Source organism: Puntigrus tetrazona, chromosome 15 (genome assembly GCF_018831695.1).
Source record: "Puntigrus tetrazona isolate hp1 chromosome 15, ASM1883169v1, whole genome shotgun sequence".
Taxonomy (NCBI): domain Eukaryota; kingdom Metazoa; phylum Chordata; class Actinopteri; order Cypriniformes; family Cyprinidae; genus Puntigrus; species Puntigrus tetrazona.
The window spans coordinates 14,176,921-14,202,938 of NC_056713.1; the positions used below are offsets into that span (position 1 = coordinate 14,176,921).

General features: G+C 36.2%; 1 protein-coding gene across 1 annotated transcript in view; it reads right to left on the reverse strand.

The window, feature by feature from the left end:
• Positions 1 to 619: 619 nt before the first annotated feature.
• LOC122359057 (2-(3-amino-3-carboxypropyl)histidine synthase subunit 1-like) overlaps positions 620 to 26,018 on the reverse strand; it is a 74,503-nt gene continuing 49,104 nt past the window's right edge. The window contains exons 5-11 of the mRNA XM_043259177.1: positions 25,705 to 25,826; positions 22,422 to 22,490; positions 21,227 to 21,383; positions 17,802 to 17,902; positions 9,117 to 9,195; positions 3,533 to 3,667; positions 620 to 1,351 (exon numbers count right to left, since the gene is read on the reverse strand). Coding sequence (XP_043115112.1) covers positions 1,271 to 1,351; positions 3,533 to 3,667; positions 9,117 to 9,195; positions 17,802 to 17,902; positions 21,227 to 21,383; positions 22,422 to 22,490; positions 25,705 to 25,826 — 744 coding nt within the window. The 3' untranslated portion in view covers positions 620 to 1,270. The remainder of the gene's footprint in view (positions 1,352 to 3,532; positions 3,668 to 9,116; positions 9,196 to 17,801; positions 17,903 to 21,226; positions 21,384 to 22,421; positions 22,491 to 25,704; positions 25,827 to 26,018) is intronic.

Sequence of the window (26,018 nt, forward strand, 5' to 3'; positions counted from 1 at the left end):
TAGTAAATAATAATTCTTAACAACTACCTTGGTATTAAAAATAAATAACTTAGGGATTCATTCAGGGAAAAGATGTAATTAATAGTGAATAGTGTTTCCTGTTGTAAAGTGTCCCCTTATTATTATTGATACTGTTGTTGCAATAAAAATGGCGACCAAATAAATGTTAAATCTACTGATTAGTAATCACATCCACATATAATCTTCTATTTACAAATCTCTTGATTTGAAAAGACAGATTAAACAAAAAACATATTTTTTACACATAGCATCTTTTCTAAAGAAATAATAAAGGAGACTGATTAAGAAAAGAAGACAACTAAATGGGGCTAAACTAGTTTGACAGAAGCCTGCATTGATAGTCTTACACGGAGTCAGCATCTTCAGAAACATGGCTTCTTTCCTGGACACAGATCATGTTTAGTCTCAGACTATGAATAATCACTACTGACAGCCAAAGTTCGTCCAAAGACCGTCTAATCCGCTTCAGGGAAATCGGCTCCATGTGTTTCAGTTGACCGCTGATCCATCCTGGATTTCATTGTTCAGTGATGATTACAAAAGACAAAATACATACTGGCATTCCTACAGCAGCAGTTAATCAAAGTCTGACAGCAAATTGTAAACATGTAATTTTATTTTGGGAGTAACTAAAACGCACCCTGCACAAAACATTCAAAAAGAGCTCCTTTCGCTTGGAGAACCTCTCATCCCGGCATAATGGGAAATAAAAAAGTCAGAATTGGAATTCAGAATAAGTATTATCTTCCTCCGCAGAAGAATAATTCTGAACATGCTCTCATTTCCCGCTGTAATTTTGAAAGGATGAAGGTCACTTATGCAAAGTGGCTGGCAGCTCATTTCTAAGTGAGGGACAAGATGATTACGTTAAACTAAAACCACCCACCCAGACATTGTGCATTCAGGGTCAGCGCTTCTTTTTCAACGGATTATGTCTGTCTTACACACACCAGTGACATGTCAGTGCACTAAACACACACACACACACACACACACACACACACACACACACACAGACTTCCTCACATTTTTGCATTTCTCTCTCTCTCTCTCTCTCTCTCTCTCTCTCACACACACACACACACACTTATTCTTTCTCACTTCAGTTTTTCCGTTTCTCGCCGTCTCGTGTCATAACGAGGGATGTGAAGTGTTGGGCTGGGATGTCAATAGTGAGATCTGATTGGCTCGCTTGTCTCCTGCAGATGTCCGCATTGATCAGTGGTTGGTCGTGCTGAAAGGGCTGCGTTTATTCCGGCTGGCAGCCGCAGGGGGCGCTCTTCTCAGGGCCACAGCTCCTCACCTGCTGACCGGCATCTGAACCCGCCTTCTGTGAGGAGACAAAGAGAGATTACTGGAAGTCCAGGAAAACTACAAAACAGAGGGTCATCGCCCCGCGTGGATTAAAAGACTCACACCGTCTTGTTTCTGTTGTACTGGTTTCTTGCTTTCTGACTAAAGCTATGATCTTGAAATCCTAAGCTGATTCTAGGTAATGAAAAGAAACGGCAGAAATGAGTTTGTCGCTGAATTCCCGGCAAATGCAACAAACTTAAAAAATGCAATTTTGTCACTTGAAAAGATTTTGTCACAGAAAGGCACTTGACCGTAGAAAGCAATGCCTTTGAGCTAGAATGCAGAAAATGTACCGCTATTAAATTCTGTCATCATTTCCTCGCTCTCATATTTTTTATTTTTATTTTTTTGGATATCCTTGATTTCTACTGTATGGACAAAAACAACTTCTTCTTTTATGTTCCACAGAAGAAAGAAAAGCATACAGGTTTGGAATGACATGATTGTGAGTAGATGATGATAATTAGCTCTCTTTAAGAAATTTAACATTTGTAAATTGTTAACACCTAATTTATGTAAGACACTGATAATTAACTTTAAACAGGCACTAACTGAATTAAAATTTATTAGAATTCATTTAAATTGAAAGAAGCTATTAAAAGCTATTCCGTTGAATTACCCTTTACCCAAATGAATTTACTACAGTTCATAGAATCCAATCTTTAAATGAATAGTATTAGTAAGACGGTGGTCACAACAAATAAACCATGGCCCTCATTACCATGCTTATGTGGTTTTTAAAATAAATAAGCAATAACAAACTATGGAATTTGTCATTAAAAAAAGTTGTAAATATATAGAAACTACTATTAAAAGTAAAATATTCCTCAATATTTAATGTCACTGTGTCACTATTTCCTATATGTCCTTACCTTTCTGGGCTCTGAAAGCGGTAGTTGCATTACTGTTTATGCAGGATCAGAAAGCTCCTGGATTTCATTAAAAATATTGTAATTTGTGTTGAAGATAAACAAAGGTCTTATGGGTTCAGAACAACATGAAAGTGGGTAATTAACGGCAGAATGTTCTTGTGAACTGTCCCTTTAAGAAATGTGTCAGACTATCTAATAAAGAAAATATCAACACTGACATCAGCTTTTCCAACACGAAGCATATTAACAAACCAGCTTGATGCTGAACAGTCCTATTAACAATGACCCTTCAGTATTTTAAGACAGGTGTATTTCACACATCCTGCTGCTTCTCACTGATGAGCCATACAGGCCTTGAGAAATCAATAACAATAAAAGTACCCATCTACACAAGCTCAAAGTGGGTTTTACTGCAAGAACAGATGCCCAGATTCTCTGTTAGCACGTCTTCACTAGGTGGCACTGTGATATCATTTTCATACAGAACAGCTTAGCATCAGGGACTATGTCTTGAGCTCAGCATTGTAGATGTAACTATGAGAATCTTTTATGTTAACAATAACAATTTACACACCTAGGTGGGGAACATTTGTGAATACGCATATATGTGACTCTGGAGCACAAAACCTTGCGTCTTAAAGGAGCACTCCACTTTTTTGGAAATAAGCTTCTTCTCCAAACTGTAAAACTCAACTTATTAACTCTGGGGGAGTTGGAGAATGAGCCTATTTCCAAAAAAGGGGAGTGTTCCTTTAAGTAGAATGGGTATATTTGAAAAAACAAAGAAAAACTCTTTTTTATATATATTCACAAATCATGCTTTTATTAGGCGATCATGTTTTTATTGTGTTAGTCAGCTGTATTTATCCAAATCAAATTAACCCAACTGCAGTTTGAATAAGATTAATAGAAATATACAATGAAAAATCTGTAAATCAACTCTTTATTTGTAGCAATAACTAACAATACATTGCATAGATTTAGTTTTTATGCCAAAAATCTCAAGCTCAAAGTAAAAACAATGACCCAAAAAGATATTTAGTAAATATCGTAAATATATCAAATTTTTTTTGATTAGAAATATGCATTGATGGTTTTTTTGCATCCCCAGCTTCCTGATTTTAAAATATTGTTCTTTCCTAACGAACAATACATCAACGGTAATCTGCTTATTGTAGACGTATGACATTGCAATTTCTCAAAGGAATTGACCTTTATGACTTGTTTCGTGGTCCAGGGTCATCTCTGCAAATCTCTCACAAAACATTTCTCTGCATACACACCTGCATGGGTTTGCGAGAAGGCCTTTTTGGTTGGTTGTCTGGGTAATTAGGAGTCCAGGCCCCCAGGCTCTGATTGGAATAGAAATCCATAGGATACACCTCCTGCCATCCCACCTGCTGCAGCGCTACTGCTGCCTGTAAGAGAAAGGGATTTTTAATTAAAGACATCAGACTTCAGCATCAAACGCTGTAGCTGCAAGCCAGAGAGGAACAGCGAGAATCTTGAGGAAACAACATGGCAGGGCTGCCAATAGCTGACGGGTCGATACACACATCAGCTATGAGCGCAATCGGATATCAAGGGAGCTCTAGTCAAACACGGCGCTTCTCGTCTAAGAGGGCAAGTCAGCTGACTCTCACACCGTATACCATCTCCCGGAAGGCTCCATGTATTACCGATGCACAAAGATCTTCCCCACTGGTGAAGCGCAGCAAGCGGAGCCTCCGAGTCGAGGTGAGATCCGTGCTGTTCCATGTGACCTACAAATGCAGACGAATACATCAGCGGGCCTCCAGAGGCATGCAGGAGTTCCTCGTGCATGTGGCTATATTACATAAACTCCGGCAGGATCTCACCCGTCAGACTGAGCTGCTTATATGAATAATCAATGTGCCGTGTTCGTCTCCGCCCGTGGGCACGTATACCCACTTCACAAGCAAGATGCGCTGTAACGTACGGCTCTAATACCGCGGGAGAAATGACAAACGCCCCCGCCTCCGGTGAAAGACTGTCTCTCTCCGCTGACAATACTACAATACCTCACAAACAAACGCTTCTTCATAAATCTCTCTTAAATACCCTTCAAAACCTAATGCTACAGTCACTAGCTTTTATTGACTGGAAAAGCGACAGTCGAGAGTTTCTTGCCTGAATGTTTTCTGTAGAAATAGAAGCTTCTGAAACATAGCAGGCTATGTATTTAATAATTTAGACTCTATTTTATTAACCCTGCATTTTATAATATTATTTATAATATTAAAAAATTTACATTTTATACATATATATATATATATATATATATATATATATATATATATATATATATATATACACACACACGTATAGCATATGTTTTATGACATAAGTAGATGTAGTGATCAAAAAATAAAACTATTTATACATTTGCAATTCACTATAAAGTCTGTAGAAAATAGTACAAATATATTTTTATTATTTCAATATTACACTTTTGTATCAAATATTACTAATTATTATTAAAATTAACTTGTTGGTCAATTTTTGTTAATTGTTAGCTATATGAATATTATTATTATTATTATTATTAATAATAATAATCATAATACTAAATTTATAATAAACCAGGAAATGAAACAAATGAAAGAAAAGGAATTATGCAGGGACCAAAAAGTCAAGAAATGTATAAATGAGCACTATTGAACTACTTAAATTTGTTTATGAAAATAAATAAGCATAAATATTTAATTCAAATGACTGAATATTATTAAAATATAAGTTACACTATTCAAATAAAATAATTAAATATTATTTATAGAATATAAAATAAAATAGGAGCTGTACATTAGTATTATTATTATTATTATTATTAACACTGATGTTAAATTATCTCAATAACATGAAATTAATTTATATGAATTTCTGTGTGAATAAAGTCAATTAGCAATGTTGAAAATGATGAAAAAAAAAGATGACATAATAAGATCTTGGATGAGCTGTTTTCTCTGCTTTGGATGTGCTGCCAACACCAGTCTTTCGTTCCCTCTTCTTCCATCCATCCTGTTCTTATTAACCCTGGCACATCCATCTCTCTTTCACTGGCTTTTCATCAGAGCTGTGCATAAGCCACCTGCTAATCCTTGCACTGACATGAGAGGCAAGTGTGTCATATTGACTATAAATATATCATGAGACACGCTGAAAATGACTGGCCTCTCTCTCTTTCTTCATACTTCACTTTCACACGTCCTCTCATTTCTTGACTTCACAGAAAGAGCAAACACAAGCAGAGATGCATTAAGGTAGAGAAGACTTTTCCTATGAACTCCATGTTTAAGCAAACCGGCTGGGCAGGAACACTGTTACCCCTTTTATTATGGGCTGAGCCTTCACAAAACATCAGCGTGTTATTGCTGCATTTTAATGTATTCTCATAATGCCATATTTGCTCTACGCTTCTACGACACCAAATGCGCTGAGCTCCGGCGTGGGCCAAGCGGCAATGAAAATGGATTACGGTGACGCGTAGAATATGAGAGCCACATATGATTATGCAGTGCTTCAATATGGCTCTACTGAGCATTATCATTATTCACTGAGAGATATGATGCCATAAAAACTCAACATAAATGAGCTGCTCCTGGTACATTGTTGCTATAGACCGATATATCGGGCAGGATGATTAATAGGCTGATATTTAGTCATTTTGAGAGGCGTCGGCAGATAACCATGCCTGCTTGGCCGATAAACTGAAGACTCCCCTCACGGCGTTTTCAAAATACTGCAAGTCAACAACATTGGATAGCGCTCAAAGTAAATATTACATAAGCTCCGCAAAAAAGATCTTTCTGTTGTAACTGATTATGTTTTAGGATTGTGGACGTAATGCTGCATGTATACAAATAATATAGTCATTGAAATTAACTTTCCTGTTTCAATCAAAACATAGTAATCCTAAAATATGAAACTGCAAATTTTTAGGTTTAGGTTTTTTTTTTTTTACATTCATTTAGGTTTTATATTTTTATAAATTATATACGGTTACACAGACATATATTTATTATATACAATACCACTTCAATTATACATTATGCAAATACAAATTTGTGGTCGACCTTTTAAAAATGTTAAAATAAAAAAAGCTACATTTTCTTAAACGCATAATGCTGCATTTGTTTGCATTTATTCGAGTAATATTGTCAAATATTGTTTCCGATTTTCTTCAGTGTCACACGATCCTTCAGAAATCAGTGCTCAAGCAAAAAAAAAAAAAAATCAAATCATCAATGTTAAAAACAGTTTTGCTGAATTGAACATTTATTAAAAAAATATTTTTTTAGCACCGTCAAAGGATTGTGATTAATCCCATTCAAAATGAAAGTTTTTGTTTACATAATAAATGTGCGTGTACTGTAATGTAACTACACACACAAACAGTATACATTTTCAAAATGTACATACATGTGCATTTCTATATTTATATTAGATTTTATATAATATATAAATAGATTTCTTATATAAACATGTATTTACATTTGCATAATAAATATACACAGTACACATTTTTTATGCAAACAAAAGCATTAAATTTGGATGTGATTAATTGCAATTAAACATTTGACAGCACTAGTACTTTTTTACTGTCACTTTTGATTTGTTTAATGTGCCCCTGCTAAATAAAAGTATTAATTTATAGATTTTTTTGAAACCCAAACTTTTAAACAGTAATTTATAACATTAATTACAAAACAAATACCATAAATTACTACCGTTTTAAATAATGTTTATACATTAAAGAGTAAACACAAATATTGTATATTAATAAATAAGACCCATCACTCCAGTCTACTAAGAATGTGCTAATTGGTACTCGAGAAACATTTTAATAGAGCTGAACATTTTTGTCCTGCTTAATAATAAAAGCAAAAAGTTGTTTCTGTCAAGTCACTGTACAGTATCACATTTTAGTTATAAAACAGACCAAACACAAACATATTTCAGAAATCTCATCAGTATGTTGTTCTTTTAAGAGATGAAGACTATTTCATGCACTGCTGTCTTGCAAAAAAGACAGCAAACTGGATCAATTTAGGACAGAGAGGGAAGAAAACAGCCCATGTGCACAACAAGAAGAGGACAAGCACATCAGAGCCTCAAGTAGAGTCTCAGCTGGCAGCTTCATTGAACAGTGCACACTAAACACCAGCTTTTGGCCTTTAGGCAGAGTTTCAAAGAAAAAGCCACATCTGACATTGGCAAATAAGCAGAAAATGGTAGATGGGCTAAAGAACATAAAAATAACACATGGCAAACTATTTTTATGGACGGGTGAATCTAAGTTTGAAATGTACTGGAAATGGCTTGAACTATTATTATGGATGGGTGATTCTGAGTTAGAAATGTTGTGGATATTGTTTGACCATACAGTAATTCAATCACACTTCAAAGTCTGCAAAACTGCTTTTGATGCAAGCTGGGAATTCGCTGTAACATTTGGAGAATACAGTATGCTTATTTTTTTTTATTATTTGTAATGAAACGTACTGTGACAAATATAATGCACACTTAGTAAATAAAAGCAAAGAAAACAAAAAAATAAAATAAAAAAATATTAAATGACATTGAAATGTAAGACGAATTTTGATAAATATGAAGCAAAACAAATGCTATTTTAATTACAACTGAATATATTTGAATAATTTTTATTGGATTTTATAAATAAATACATGTGTACTGTGTATATTTATTATTTATTAAAAATACACGTACAGTACATATAAATATATAAATATATAAAAAATAGTATAAATATTACATAATATAATATAAATATAAAATATAATATAATTATAAAATATAAATTATAATATAATATAATAATAAAATATGATATAAATCTAATATATATATATATATATATATATATAATAATAAAATAATTTTATAAAATTTTGTGTATAAAATTATATATTAATTAATATATTACATTTTCAACACTTGAATATTATAACAAATTACAGCGAATAATAATTGATGAATAAAACTATCAATTTCTTTCAAAATCACACAAAAAAAAAAAAAAAGGATTGTATCAGCTATCGGACAAGCTCAGCTCCAGATATCAGTATTGATTTTTGCATCAGCCACAGAAAACCCAATATCTGTCGACCAATGGTATATATTCCTCACAGACTAAGCAAGAAGAGTAACAGGCATCCTAATGAGGTCTATCTTCAGATAAAAATCCGCCAGATGTTTCTGTTTTGCATCTGGGAATGGGGAATAGGGATTTAACCGCGACACCTATCCCAGGAAAAACGCTTGGTGTGTGATTCTGGCTAAGTCCTGTTTTGGCATGACATGAATCGAGATGCGCTCTCGCTTCTAGTGATGAGAGAGACAGAGAGAGACAGAGAGAGACAGAGAGAGAGAGAGAGAGAGAGAGAGAGAGAGAGAGAGAGAGAGAGAGACATATGTTTGGAGAGGCGCTGCATTTAGTCGGCCATTGGGAGGAGCTACTGTTCCACCCTGAGCTGGACGAGTCTTCATGTCTGTCTCTGAGGAGAAGACACAACGAGTAAACAAACCCTGCTTCTTCACTAACATTAAAGCGTGCGCGTAGATGTTTGTTTGCCAGCACAAACACATACATGGTGTTCACATAAATGCATACACAGGCTTTATGCCCCAAAGGCACTCAGACACTGCCAGAAACGCTCATGACAAACATGACTGGCAGCATGTGGACTGACGGGGCAGAGGTGAACACCTGCAGCGTAAGTACAGCTGTGTGGCGTGTGTTAAGGAAAATGGGCAATTCTTAAGGTCTGGTCTATTTTTATGGTAAAGTACAGCAAACGGAGGGTCATGTATGCAAGACTTGTGTACCTCGTATGGAGACAGCAAGGGTTTGGAGAAAGCCGTTCCCCAGTCGATGGAGAGACGAGGACAAGCGATCTGCACCCACCTATAAAGGAAGATGAGTAAAGAGAGAGACTGAATCAAATCGAAAATTAAAATATTTGCAAGCCAGTGTACTTTACTGAGATATGTGATTATATCAGAGATGTGACAAAACGTAGGGTTTTTTACTCAGGAGGAAATGATTGGATGATTGGAAAAGTTGTCTCGGCAGGGTGAAAAGATACTGACAGAGTGGGTGAGCTATAAAACTTCATCAAAAAAATGAAATATAAAGCCTCCATAGGGAATTTTGTGATCAATAAAAAGGGGCATGATGTCTTTACTACTGTGACCGGTGTAGGACAAGGTTTAAAAAATTACATCAGACAAATAAAGAGTTTAAAGGTGTGAATATAACTGTTTTTCTTAATAATAATAATATGCACTGATGAATCAAATCACAATAAGACCAGGCATTAAATTAAATTAAAATTTTATGTTCAATGGAATTTGCATATTATTGCCCTTAATTAAGGATGTTCAAAATTATTTTTTTCAAATAAATTTCTCTGTATGAAATAAATTAAAGCTAATTGACCACTGTCACCCATTTGTGAATATTTAAAAATGTAATAAAATCATTGTTATTTTAGTATTATTTACTATTTACTGTAGCTATTCATATTTGGAATTAAATTTCATACAATTAAAAAATATAAATAAAATTTTTACAACTGTATTTTTAGTTTTAGTACTTTTGTTATTATTTATTTACCTGTACTTTGAAGTAGGAAAAATGTTTTTTAAGGCTGATGCCAATACCAGTTATTACACATTTTATATTTATAGCTACTTCAATTTGCTAATTAGCAATGATTTTTAATAGTATTAATTAACAACAGGTTTATTTTGATTTTAGTTAACTAAAAAACATTTTTGTAAAATTAAACAAAACAGGTAAAATGTTAACTAAAATAAAATGTAAAAAACCTTTTCTTCATCTAGTTGTCAAAAAATAATAAAATAAATGAAATAAAAAAAAAAACCTATATAAATCTTAATATGTTTAAAACCAATAATAGTATCTCAATGACACAAAAATGACATTGCTTAACACTGAATAAAATGTACCTTTTGCTATTGAAGATGTGTAAAGGAAAAGCAGGCCCCCCACACCCACACACACACACACACACACACACACACACACTTGAGGAAGCAGAGCACAGCTTGGCTCGCAGGGAGAATGTGAATGTGAATATGAACTGCATTGATGTGCAGTGCTGATGCTCTCTCCTGTAAATATGAGAGTAAATCTGCACTGGCCTAAAGCTTCCCTGCAAAGCATTATTATTTAGACAAGCATAGAGTCAAATAAAATAAAGAAAGAGCGGGGAGAGGAGGAGGAAAGAGAAAAGAGGAAAGAGGGTTGAGGTGAGAAAGAGGCAGCGATAAGAAAGGGTAGGTGAGCAAAAACAACTGCACTGCAATGCCCTAGTCTCCACGGAGCTACCCTACATAGCAGCCAGACTGGGCGGCAGAGAGAGAGAATAAGAAAGAGAGAGCGCGAGAGAGGAGGGACAGAAAAGAATAACAGTGACATGAGAGGTGAGGGAGGGCTCAGAGAGTCACATGAGGAACAGTATGAGTGATCGTTGGCAGGCAGAGCTAGAGAGTGTCTAGAGAAACTGCATTTGTCTTTTGAATGTGTGTTATGAATACAGAAGCGTCGGAGCTGGAGTTGTGGGTATTCGGGTGCCTAATGCTAAGTAAGAGAACACTCACTGGGCTTTGCACACCTGCAGCTAAATGCCAGACTGGGGGAAACCGACAAGACAGCATAAATGTATTTTAAGTGGGCTTTAGCAATGCATGCAGTCTTGAAATAAAAAATAAAAAAAATAAGCAAGATGTACACCTCTTACAAATAGTCATTTCACACATCATAAATATATTCATGTAAAATGTTTCTGTTGGGGAGTAACTAGTTACGTTAAACGGAATTATGTAAATAATTACAAAATAAATGTAACCGTAATCTGTTACGTATTTTAAAAGGACACTCCACAGCTGTCATGCTTTTATACTGTACAAACTGTAAGTGATATCGTCCTGCACCAACCTTACACCTAAACCTAACTCTGTGCATTAAAAAAAAATTAAATTACATTAAAAAAATTCTTTCAATGCACTGTTAGATTTCAGTGTTTCCTCTTATAGCTATGCAAACTTTTGGGGTCAGTTGCATAAACGTAGCCACCATGTTAAGACTAAAAACTAGTTTGATCATCTAGCAGTTTCCAAGAGGTAATTAGTCTTCCTTTTCCAATACAACAAAGAACAGTGAATTTAAAAAGTTAGTTGACTAACTTTTTAAGACTAGTCTAAACAGTTTATGCAACCGGCCCAAACACTATCCACCAGCATTACCACGTTTGGAAGACCCAGGATAAATTGTTAAAAAAGTCATATACACCTTCAACTATAGCATAATTTTCATTCCTTTAAATCATGGACATAACCTACTGTTTCCACCAGAATACATTCCAATTTTCTAGGCCTAGAAAATTGTAACTTCCCTCTCTCTTTCTCTCTCTCTCTGTGCACGCTATGGCTGAACACAAAAAAACGGTGCACGAGTCCCGATTTGACTTATTCATCCGAATGGTCTGAAATTGCTTGAATGTGTAAATAGGCAAGACAAAATGCATGCAAATGATAACTTTCAATCTATGATGGATGAACTTAACAGTTAATCCGCAAATCATATGAGTGTCCAACTGCGGGGATTGGCCCGTACGGATCATGGATCATCTATGATCTGTTGCACTCCTCATATGTAGGCTATATGATGTATAAATGCAAACAAAATCCCTACATTTTTAATTACTTCTATTTCTAAATGTTTATAGAGGTTGAAGAAGCTGCGTATTTTATCTGGATTGTCTGGCAGGTCTGTAGCTTTACTTGGAACCCTTATAACTGGGTTAAGAATGTCTTAGTGAGTAATAGATCCATAATGCAAATCATAGCATTGCTGGTTTGAATGTCTGTCAGTTGGTGCAAAGATGTTTGCAAATGCAACTGGTCCTCGTGACCCCTGTAATCTCAGCCTCGAGCGTGACTCTTAATCCTTATTTGCTCCAGGGGGTTGCATCATGGTACAGTTTACCCATCGCCAAATGATCCACACACCCTTAAGGCAAATAAATGAATGGCAGCACATTAATGAAATCCTTTCCCTGGATCAAGATTTCTTAAAAAGAAAAAAAAAAAAAGAAAAACCTGATTAAACGATGGACACATTTGTTTTAATTGGCCACGGACTCATGCAACAGCTGCCTCACTTGCCTACTGTGTGTGGGAATTTGGTTAGTTTCACAGTGCCAGACATTTGATCAGTCTGACCCATATTCTGCCTCAGGAGGATGCCTGATGGACATGTGAAAGACCAACCACAGTTACTGACGTGATGTTAGGCAATGCACACAGATCCCAGCATAATCAGGGTCATCTGACACTGATGGGGTCAAAGTTTAGCTGGTTAACTACATTATCTGGACTTTGTTTTTTTTCCACTGACAGCGATTCAAACAGGCAGAACACAATTTGCTTGTAGTTCATTATACCTGGATATGTTCGACAAAACAAATCAATCAATCAATCAATCTATCTATTAATCAATCACTATAGTCCTCCATGTAATATAGACCTCATAGGGTGGTTTTTAAGAAATCCCAAGCAAAAATCATGAAAAACAGAAAGCAGCAAAAAGCAAAGGCAGAGAGCTAAAGGCGACGGGAGTCTTCCTCAGAAGTCCTGTTCCAGACACACACAGACAGAGAGAGAAATGGGCGGTAAATGCAAATATGAACTTCGTATCTGCAGCAGAATCGGATTTCAAATATGCAAGAGGGCTGAGGCTGCATCGGGAACCTCAGCACGCCACCAAATTCAATTTACAGGCTTATCAGAGCCAGCATCTGTCCCCTCGCCAGAGACAGCCCTCGCTGCAGGGAGCCATACGGGCAGAGACACACTCCTCCGTCTGGCCGCATCAAGCCCATTCTCCCAATCCACTTCTGAGCCGAGGAGAAGAGGAGAGGTCAAAGACATGTAATGATGCCTGTTTTGCTTTTGCTGAAATGGCCCCATCAGCATGTGAAGGCAGACCTGATGAGGGCACGTTCCTGCTGATCCCCTAACCGTCGCCTGAAGGTGGGGGGGCCAAACTTCACATCAAAGAGTCTAATTGAAGGAGGAAGATGAACGGGAGGTCTGCGGTGACTGCAGGGGGGTTTTCCGCATGCTGGAGGGAGCAGAAGCCCCAGTCGACTCTCCTCTCTCGGAGTGGAAATAATGGATTTTAATTAGCCACTCGACCTGCAGCATACAATAGCACAATTAACCTTTTCGATCCACGGGGAAATAGGCACCGGTGCCTCCAAACATCACTTAAAGCCGACAGAGATGTGTAATTACATTAGGCTTACAATAAAGGGCACGTATATGCACCGGCAAATGCTGGATGGAAACTTTATGAAGTTTTCCAGAACACAGCCATCTGGATTTGCTTTAGATGTGCGAGCAAGTAGATGCAGGTTAGCTAAATCTTGTCTTAAATAAACACAATAATGTGTGATAATGAAATCTTGGATCCTAATCAAAGGTTTTTGCCCTATCTTGATGAAATAAAAAAAGCTAAAACGAGCCTAAACTGCTTGGCTGGTCTTAGCTGGTCTCAGCTGGAAGTAGCTGGTTTTACTTGGACTCCCAGAAGTGGTCAAAACCCCCCTAAAACCAATCTGCAAATCAGCTATGACCAGCTTATGTTGGTTTTAGACTCTTTTTCAGCAGGGATATCCTCAAATGCTAATAGCAAACATCAGTTAGTATAAAAATATTGTGAAAGGTAATCTGTTCTGGTGTGTTACTCCCATAGATGCTAAAATGTAGCCGTCTATAAAATCAGAACAAAATTCTTTCACACTGCAGTACAAAATTTTAGTTTTAGTTTTAATGTTAGCAGCATGCTAAGCTACCTGGCTTGCTCAGTAACTGCAAGCTAAAACAATGTTTATAAATGTCCAGATTGACTATTTATAGCAGGGTTCCTCAAATCATGCCATGGAGTTCCAATAAAACTCATCTACCTGAGATTTTCTAATGATCCTGCCAACACTGATAAACATGTTCAGGTGTGTTTGAGTTCAGGTTTTGGTTACAAAATGTAATATCGTGTATATATATATATATATATATATATATATATATATATATATATATATATATATATATATATATATATATATATATAATTATATAATTCTGAAGTGGTCTCGTGTCTGTGCATGTGTGGAAACACGATTCTTCAGTGTGGGCTGCCTCACACAAGCTCTCAGTTTCTGAATATATCTGAAATCCATGCTCACAGACAGTGTACAGTATACGTGCTGTTTTGCACTGCTGGTAAGATCAAACATCCAATACAAGGTATCTTGGCCCGACTGGAGTGACATTCCAGGATGTATATCTCTGTCTGCCTGGGCTGCCTGTTCTCAAACAAAATGCTCAGTGCAAGATGCTGAGAGGGGCGAGAGGAAGAGTTCAGAGCAAACGGGTCATTCTCCTCACATTTCTTTCTAGCATCTCTGTTGAACCCTAGCTTCAGGCTCCTGGGCCAATCCTGTTATGCAGCACATTTTTATGATCAAAAAGTACACTCCTACCTTTTACAAGTTTGGAGTCAGTATTTTACTTGTTTTTGAAAGAGGTTTTATTCAGCAAGGATGCATTAAATTGAGGGGAAATGCCAGTAAAGACATTTATACGTGGCAAATGATTTCAAATAAATGCTGTTTTTAGAACTTGTTATCCATCACTTTAAATCACGGTTCACACTAAATGTTTAAGAATCAATAATAAGAAGAATTTTTCTTTCATTGGCAACTTAAATCATATCAACAATTTTCGAATGGTAGTTAAACATATACATATATATATATATATATATACATATATATATATATATATATATATATATATATATATATATATATATATATATATATATATATATATATTAAAGGAAACCATGGTAGATTAGAATAATTTCACTGGTTTCAATAGATTTTCTAAATGGATCCACTGTATGGACAGATTATATAAATAGATATTCTATTTGTCTCAAAACGTCATATTCTGTAAAATTACTAAAACACTAAAAATCATACGATGAAAATTTCATACGGTGATGAATACATCACTCATCTTTATTTCTTTTTTTTATTTTATTTTATTACCATGCTGTCAGGCCATTGTGCAAATAGCTTATTAATAATATTTTAAGTGCATCAACTTGCCAAGAGCACACTATATTTCTGAATGTCTGGTCTTCCCACCTCCATATATTACAACACAGGCATATTCATTTTTCAAAAGTTACATGGTTCAAAAGGCACTGCATAACAGGAATGACCCTCCTGGCAGACATCAAACACTTCACACCAGCCAGAGGATCCACAAACACCTTACAGTATTAAAGTTGAATTGTATTTTCAAGTGCTGCGGTCTGCCGGTTTAGCCTCCACATTTCCAGGCCCGACATAAGCGCAAAAGGCCTCGCTACAAAACATCCAACTGAAGTATTAGAGCTGTACAACCTGACAACATTCACAACCACCGATTATTTCCCTTGATGCCGTATCTGTAATTATTAATTCAAATAAACAGAATGTACATTAAAGCGTTTATTTTATGTCCTGTTTTGATGCTCCCGTCTCGTTATAATCAACAATGCTGTCTAGTCAGTGCTTTGTTGATAATAACGGGAGCAAAGCGGACTGAATAAAGCGAATCTAAAACAGTTACAAATGATTGATTCTGAATATCTCATTCTCATTTTCAAACAAGCGGAAACCTTGCTCATTAGGTCCGTCTGTCATTATTATAGATTTTTTAGTTTTTCCATTGCGCAACGTACACGGGTGTGATTAATTCATTTGTTAATTAGCCGGGCAGCCCTACCAGGAATCATACTCCGGTCCACTCCTGTCTGGTCTCGCAATTCAACGCTGGACATTTCGATTAACCTTCTCATTATGGTGACGACTGCTGGCAGACCGCAGCTCCGTCCCTTATCTTATCGTCTCCAGGACGTCATATACATCATCAGTGCAGCATTAATCAACGCTCACGTTACGCTCTGAAATGTCTTCCTCTGCTCGGATCCTCATGTTTCTGCCAAGATGACACCAATCCGCAGCAGTCACAGCATAAGCGACTGACATTAATGGAGGAAATGAGAGAGGATAGATAGAGGTGTAACTTTCCTCTGGTCATGGTTATGGTTCGATTACATATGCGATGTCATTCACGTGGCAGGAGAGCGGCACGACTGATGGGGGCGGTTGATCTTCTCTCTCGTGCTCTCTTCGAGTTGTTTCACTCTCGTTCCCTTTTTTAACAGCCTCCACGCTTTCCTCCACCTCCTCCTCATTTTCTCTCAGACCTTTCTGTCCCTCGTTCACCCACTCATTTATTTTAGGGGGGCTTCGTGTCCGTCTCCTGAATTCAGATGCAGAGGGGCAGGAGTGTGTACAATACAGGGCTCAAACCAAATAGGAGTCAGCGAAGGCATGTTCTCTGTTAAATATAGCTCAAATAGACAACCGGACTGGTGAAACTTCACGACACTTAGAAAAAGAAAAATGTCATTTCAGTGGTCTGATTCGCTGCAAATGTAAATGATTTTACGAAGATGGAAATAAATTTTTTTTTTTCTTAAATGGTACCAGCCTATTCAGCATGAGTACAGTAACCGCCCCCAAACCAAAAAACAGAGCAAAGCAAAGCAAAAGACAAAACAAAAAAAAATACAAAAACAAAGCAGATCAAATAAAAAAGAGAAACAAAGGAGAAAAACATACAAATAAAAAAACCCTTCCTAGTTTTGGAAACATTTATGGAGCCTTTATAGTGTTGACTAGTGTTTATTTTTTTAATACAATTTAATAAAAAAAATCTTATTTTAAATTCTTCAATTATATGAATTTAATATTTTGGTAACACTTTTAAATATGGATAATTTTTTTTCTCTATTACCTGTTTTTCTATTGACTGTTTTTTGGATCCCATTGACTTTAATAAATGAACAATTTTCAGAATATCTTTTTTGTTTTATACAATATATTTATTTTATATAATACACTGATAATAAAAAATATAAACCTAAAACCATACATATATATTTTTTTAATAATTGCATTTTTCCATTTCTTTTCCAAGCCTCAAAACGACCATTTTAAAATTCCCTGATATTTGTTTTCCATGACCAAGGGAAAGCTCAATTGCACAGGTACATACATTGAAACAAAAAGCCCATAGAAAATTCCTTTCATTCCACTGAACTTCAATAATCTCAAAACCCACCACAGCAATAAGACTCATGCCACAAAGGAGCAGCTCACTAACAAAACCTGTGACCCCGTCTGATATATTTGCCACCGTCAGTGATATTTTTGTCGATCCTCGCCTTGTCCTCAGGGTGTGCTGAGACTCAGATTAATGTGCACCTTATGGATGAGAGTCTTCATATGATGCACAGGAGTTGATGTTTAATTGTGTGAAATGGAGAGCGTGACTGTGCATGTAGATGGGGGAGAGACTCACGCATCCACGTCTGCCAGAAGCTCCAGCTTGCCGGGGAAGATCTCAGACAGGAGCACACGTGTGAACGAACGACCCAAAGACTCCAACCGAGACTCTAAGTGCTGAAGAAAGAGAGCGAGGTAAAAAAGGATAGTAGTTGAATGCTGAACATTACACATATTTACATAAAAACAACTAAATTTCATGCACAAGGCTCAAGGTCACCAAGCACAGCCTACATCAAACAGATTTGACAGTGTAGGAGGAAAGCGAGCTGAAAATCATTACAAGCAAGAATTTTCAAAATCTACTGAAGAATAAGAAAACCGCTTCCTATCGCCTAATGAAAAATCTGAACGTGTGTAAACAGCTTGTGTAAACCCTTCATGTTCTTCAAAGCTTTAGTAACCACCATCAGCTCTGTGTTTCTAACATAAATGGCCAGTTTAGCTCAATTTTACTGCATTTACTGCATTAGTTTCCCCAAAGAAACAATCTACTGTGTCAGATGTGGAGGAACTTGACTGGTCCTCGTAAAGACCTGAACCCCACTGAAAACATTTGAGATGAATCAGAAGTAGGTACGCACAACATTTATTAGTATCTTTTTCATTTATCTGTATCACATAACATTTGCTTGCATATTTTATCGCTTATGCTCATTTCCTCTATGTATACATTAAGATTCTTTTTGCCACCATTTAACACTCTCGTAAATCGTTAATCTTTTATGCGCTAATAATTAACACTGTTAAATGCAGGCTTTAGCTGATCTCAAAATTAATGTTTCTCATACAGTACATCATAATGCTGTGATGTATATATTGACATTTACCATGACTGATTTTTTTAAAAATGGACAATTTTAGTAATTTTAGTAATTTTTTAAATCATAACAGTACAGATGGTTAGTATGTCAGTATTCTAATATTCTAATATTGATGCATCTCGAATTGAAACAGTAGCTATGTTTTCACGCACCTATTTTTTTGGGATATAACATCAAAAAAAAGAAAAGAAAAAAAAGTTGGATAGAAATGCAATGGTGCACATAACTTCTGCACATAAAAAAACTAAAACAAAAGCACAACATGCGCAAAAACTACAAATAAAAATAAAATAAACATAATTCCTTAATGCGCATCAAAAAAAGTCATGACTTTTGCCATCGGACTGCATACAACTGAAATGCTAGTTAGTTTGTCATTATAAAATGATTGAGCACAGTCTAGTCAAAGTGCTTCATTATAATAAACTCCCAGAACCAAGTTCCTAAAGAGCATGCTCCGAAAATAAGATAACACCGAAGCTCATCATTTACTGTATACAAAGAAATGTTAGTTTTCTTCATGATATTTAGTTAGATATTAAGTCAATAAGGAAGTGACTATTTTGTTCTCTTCAGCCCACTGGATGGAAATAGTGCTTTATTTCGCAAATGATTTATGTGATTCCAATTTTGCACATAAATTTAATACATAACTTTAGATGGAAATATATCTACCGTATTGTGGGAATTTTCTGATTGTTAATGAAAAATGCTTTCCTAGTCAGTATAACATAGATGTTTTTGATATATCATGTACAACCAGAGACTTACAGTGATTTCCAACTGAACATTTCCCAAAGCCCATATCATCTGATCATGATCCAGCTCAATTTTTGCCCAAGCCTGTAAAGCACATTGCTGTCCTGTTTAGAAGATCTGTCTTATCTGACAATCTACTAAAAATTATACTGAGATGATTCGCTTTCTTGCAGTTTGTCAGACAAAGGCATTTCTGATGTCATTTCAATTCCTACTTTGGTGTCACTGTGATAATGTCACAGCTGAAGTATAGAGATGAGGACAAGATGGACCACTGGATGGAAAATGAATAAGTCATTTGTAACTATGAATAAGACGCTTATATATACACACATTGTCAATTGATTTTTTTAAATAATAAAATGTAAAAATTAATGCAAAATAATTCAAAAAATGACCTGCATGCGCATTTTGTAAAAGTGTAAATCAAGCTGCATGCATAACAAAAAAGAACGAAGATTTTAACGGTTACTCATATAAGTTTTTGACACCCTTTCTTTGCAAGTTTGTAACATTTCTGGCCGTATTTAAGAGGAAAGAAAAGTGTCAAGTGTAAGCGTGAAAAAAGGAAGTCCTAGCTATCATAATTTTCTGGTAAATAGTTCCCTTTCGCAGATATCTGGTATTATTTTACCTTTAGGAAATCTACAAAATAGATGCTAAATTGTGAAAATTATTGTCAAGCACAAAGAGCGCTGTTGTGAAAACTTACTCCACTACCAGTGATGCTAGTGGTACAGAAATGACACACTTCATCATTTATTTAACAGCAACCGAAATCATAGGAGTTCCTTCCTACATCATGAAAACAAATGTGCATTTAAATAAATAAACACATTCTAATGTGCCTTTATTTGTTCATTAACCATCTATGCTAATTATTCATTCCCTAGTGATAGGCAGGAGGAAAGTGAATAATAACACGATTCTTGCTCACTTCAGGATAAAGTAATGCATTACCAGACTCTCCCCACACACTTTGAAGTGTGAAACCCAGTGGACCACAAATATTACCAGCAAAAACCTCCAGACATCAGTGAGGGGGTGTTCAGGTGAATGGGTGACTTCAAAGCACAAAAAAAAAAATGGGGTTGGGGTTTCGGAGACGGCAGAATCTACTCTTCTTCACCAACAAAAGTGTATTACATTTTCTGGCTTACAAATGCTCTTCACTGTTAAGCCATATGCCAAATACATAACATGCAGAAATGTGTTTCATAGACCCAGAGAGATTTCTTAAATAAAAGCACTTGATTTACTACTCTGCTTTTCAGCTATATTTTCTAAAACTGTGGCATACAGTATATATATACATATATATATATATATACACACATGCACTCATTGTATGTATATATATATTATTTCATATACATAAAAACAATAATAAAAATAGCTTTAGTGATGGAAAAAGCTTTTGACAAGAGCTACAGAGATGTCGCCCAGAATCACCATCCACTGTCTGTTTGTCTAGGTGCTGAATTCATCTCGCTCGTCTTCTCTATGCATACCAATTAAAAAAGGATGAAACTAGAAAAGGGGAAAAATCTGCCAAAACAAAGTCCAATCCAAATACATACAAATGAACAGATGAAAAGAGACAGAGAACAAAGAGAGAAGGATTTGAATGTGAAGAAGCAAAAGAAGAAGAAGAAGAAGACGACGAAGAAAAAGACGACCCTCCCCTCCCCAGCAATCGATTAACGCCCCTGGTGATCTCTCCTCCCGGCCAAATGCCGCAGGGTGTGTGTGTGTGTGTCTTTCAGCTAAGGTGCAGAAGAGAACAAAGCAAGGAAGACAGACATCTTTCTACTAACAGAAAACATATTGTATGATAAAAGTTAGCAGACGGTCTTACCTCCAAGATTTTGGGGTTGCCCTGACGGCCAAGGGTGCCGAGGATGAGGCCCCATCTCTGGGCTGAGCGGGCGCTCTCTATAGCCTGCAGTCTGGTGGCCCGCATTGCCTCATGGTCATAATACTCTCGAGAAAATACTTTACTGTATGGGTCATACCTACAGATATGAGGACAACACAATTACTAAGATACTAAGAAAACAGAAAAACTATCATAAACCAGATTTGTAACAATTTTCTGTAGAAAAAATTATAGTAGGATGTTGCTATTTTTGGTCCCTATTCAAAATTAAAATTTTGATCCATATTAATAGCTTGGATCCTTCTCTCCATGGCATTTATTTCATATAAATTTCATATACATTTTTTGTACATTTGTGTTTAAAATGTTTAAAGTTTAAAATGAACAAAAATGTATTACGTATAACTGTAACCAAAAAGGAAATTCCACTGAATGTTTCATTATCTCTCTACATTAAAGGGTCACATTTTAATGTAGAGACCTCAACTACTATGTGCTTGCATCAAAAAATAGGTACAATGCACTTATTGCGGTCATATTGTATTGCAAAACAGGTAAGGTTAGGGACAGGTTTTGTGGTCTCTGTAGGTTTAAGGGTTGGTGGTGCAAGGAATGGGTCAATAGTGTAATTATAAATGTAATTACCAAAATTAATTACAAATGTACATATAAAGTGAAACCTTAAAAAGTATTAAATCACAAGATGTTACCAAATGATTTGATTCAACAATAATAATGCATAATATAATATAATATAATATAATCATATTAAATGAAAACAATAGTATTATTTATTTTATTCTTATTTATTTATTTATATTATAATAGCAGCCAAACAGATGTCTGGTCTAAAAAAAAAAAAAAAAAAAGTGTACATTTTTTTAATTGTTTCATTGTGATTATGCAACGAAACATGCAGAATTATGGGAATCTCGTACGAGCTGTCACACAAAGCTTGCGCTCATTATTCCCAGCCTATAATTCATTCAATCACTGTGGCAGGTATTAGATATAGTATTATATGTTATTAATGGGATTAAGATTAAAAAAGGTTCAGTTTAAAACATTTGTAGACCAAATATAAAATGGTTGAAGGCTATTATGAGCTACAGCAATAATGATGCTTGATTTAGGAAAAAAAAAAAAAAAACTGCACAATTTCAAATCGGTTTACCTGTATGCAGGTATATCTGGGTTGGCAATCATGATGGATTCCAAATGAAATCTTCCGTCTCCGAGATAACTGCAGATAGAAACAATTTTATTAGTTGAGAGACTGAGTGGGCAGAAGGAAAAAACTCTGCTAACTCTGGGATTTGCGTAAGAAAATATAAAGGCCAATGGGTCTCGGCCTAAAGGACTCATAAACCAGATCAGAACCGTCCTAACATTCAGCAAGCAATCAAGACGAGACCTACTCGCTCCAAAGTCACGGCAACATTAGCCAGGCGGAAAGCGAGTCATAGACACGGAGGCTGATGGGCTACGATCCAGCTACTCCACAAATAAACCTGCGTGATATGATTAGGTCATGACGCGGACGGCACGCAAGCAGAACTCAACACGCTGATTATCCTCTGCTGTGCCGACAGGAGAAGACCTGCCATAGTTAATGGGAGTATAGATTAACCTGGCAAACCTGATGGATGCCCTGGGGAATGCAGCCGCAATTAGAAAGGCTAATTAAGACACGTTTATGAAACACTACGGAACATACTGTGGGTGGGATCCCCCTGGGCCCACCGGAGCAAAGGCTAAAGCAGCCATCTTTCACTCTCACACACACGCAGCGGCAGAAAAAACCCGCTTTTTATCATTCATTCTCCTTGTCCCTCAAACATACCGGCTGCGGTAGAAAAATCGCATTATAGTTGCAAAGGGAAACAAATAGTAGGGATGCACAATATATTTTCACTATATCAGCTCTCAGCTAATGATAGATATTATTGGATTAATTTAATATTTAGAGCAAATGTATTGTTTTACTTCGAAATAATCTTCAAAAACACTAATAACTTAATGACACTGTTAAATGCAATCTATTACAAATCTCATAGTGATATATTATTATTATTTTAATGCCTTAATTTTTCTTGTACTATTTAAAATGACTGATTAAATTTTAGTTTTATTTTATTTTCAACAGAACAGTTGTTTTTATTGGTTTCAAATGTTAAAACAAAATATCTTTTTTTCCCCTTTAGAAATTTCTGTTCGATAAAAGTTTGTAGCTTGATATTGAAAAAAATCATAATAATTATATAACTGTCCATCTTTTTTCTGGTCTGGAAATTCCACATTTGATATTTCCTTATTTCCAATAAAAATAAACACAGTTCCCAAGATAAAATAACAATTGTTGAAAGAACTAATTAAAATATAGATATTTTTTGATTTTTTGTTGTTTTAGCTTATTTTAGAAGTTGTTTTGTATATTGTTTTAAGTATTTTAAGCCATTTAAGCCCTTGGAAGTCTGCTGCGAACTCCAATGGTGGTGGTGCCTGCCTGTTGGTAAAGAAACACTTAAGTTAGAAAAAGGTAGAAACGGAAACACATACTAAAAAGGTGAAACAACTGACTTTTTTCAAGATCTCTGTCAGATACCATTTTAATTCTTTCCACCAACCATAGAAGCAAAATCACTGAACTATGGGCTACCTTTGAAAATGAATGCCTTTCTATCTCCTAGTGCAGTATAGTGCACTACCCGCAAAGGAAGATTTTTTTTTCCTTTTTTTTTTTTTTCTTAGCTGTTGGACACAGTCATTCACCCAAAAAAATTCCCCCTTCACACAAATTTTTCATTTTCCTTTATATGTTGCCATAATAAAACACAGCAATTTTCCCGGATTACTGCACTGTCTCTTTCAAGGGCCTCTATTACAAATATTGCATTTATAGCGAAGGCATTAAACGCTCACGGGTTTTCCGGCTCAGCTTTTAACAGTATAACTTAAACGACCACAAATTGATGCATTTCGTGGAGATGGCACTTTTGAGAATACAAGATTAGAAATGGCCCAATTTGCAGTTCTTAAAACCGCTTTTCGCAGCACCGACCCATTCACCCACAGTTCAGTTCATTATGCCTTCGGCAATGAGACGGAGCTCCCTCTTGTTTCAGAAGAAATCCCGAGTGGAAACCAGAGGTCTGCGTGAAGAGCTGTGGCGTTCGTCAAATTTGATTAAATACAGAGCCCTCACGGTCCGCCCAACTCAAAAGAGACTTTATGAAGGTGCTGCTCGGCCATGAACCGGTGTAATTTTTCAACACAAAGCTGCAATCATCTTCACCATGGGACTTTATTCAGACCCCCGGCAAACATATTACCTCTTATGAGAAAGCCAGGCTCTGTATAAGCTTAATTAGCTGTTAATTATATGGTGGCGATTCGGCTTTGCAATATAACATCACATTACTACAACGTAGGTGTCAGAGAAAGTTTTTAATTTGATCGCTGAGGGTGAGGACAAAAGTAAATGATCTATGAAAAAGGCTATTTGCATAATAGCCGTGTCATTTTGGGGGTCAGTGACATGACCACTTGTGTATGTCTAATGTTGACAGGCGCCCCGACGAAGAGGTGATGGGTGAAAATTAAAGTAAACACGCATCAATTCTCTTCTCCTCTCCCCAACACACACACACGTACTAACATTCATCACAGACTCTGCACGCTGGATTAAGAGGTAGAAAGCACACACACACACTGTACAGACAGGAGGCTTCCCTCTATCTCACAGGAGCAGAACTTGCTGCTCACAGCCACTGTGTGATACAGAGAATAATAGATCACACACACACACATATATCTGCTGCCTAATGTCTCGTCTGTGTTACAACAGCACTTGACACGCTTCTCATTAAAGACAGCTTGAAACTGCATTCGCAACGCATTTAACTTACGCAATGTGACATTTCAGAGAGAAACAATATTCCACAGGTAATAATGTGAGGCGGGTCTTGATGTTATCCATCGGAATTCGATTGGGTTTTGATAAGAAGCATATAAGATTAGTGGTTAGTGTTATTTTGCCTACACATTAAGGCCTTGGTCAAATCAGCGGTTTTAAACAAAATGAAAATGATTTTGGTGAGAGTTTACGTATTTTCTTGTTCTCTTGAATAACATGCGCTATTAAATGTGTGCACAATAAAACCAGTGATACGTATTAAAGAAGTAAACAGGGTCAATATTGCTTTCATACTGTATATAAAGGGCCATGTTTTATTGTGAATACAGGCTGTACACAATGTACACCTGAAATGATTTCAGCTGTAACCATACCAACAATAAAGCATAACCTTGAGCACCTTGGGGAAAAAATGCTGGGGACTATTTCAGGCGCTGCATAATATCATTGCGCCTGCAACAGCTATAGTACTGCAGCAAAGTTCTTTGCTAAGTTTTATTATTAGAACATCCTATTAGCCTGTTAGAACTGTTTTACTTACATGATGGCATTGACATGCTTCTCCAGACGAGGTGACGTGCATCCGAGGATCTCGCCAGGAGAAAGTGGTCGACACTGAGGTACCAACACCTCATAACCTGGCTTCAACTCTGCACTGGCTGCCTGAGAAGAGAAAGGAAAGGGACGCTGAGAGCAAGGAAGCAACTTTTTTTCCCACCAAAAAGGTGCACAAGCCTGTGCCCAATCTGGAACCAAGCCACGGGTTTTCACCTTTTTAGAAAAGGTGGTTCTTGGATGGAATATCCATAAATCTGCAGTTACTGAACCAAGAAACAGTAATGTCAAAGGTCCGAG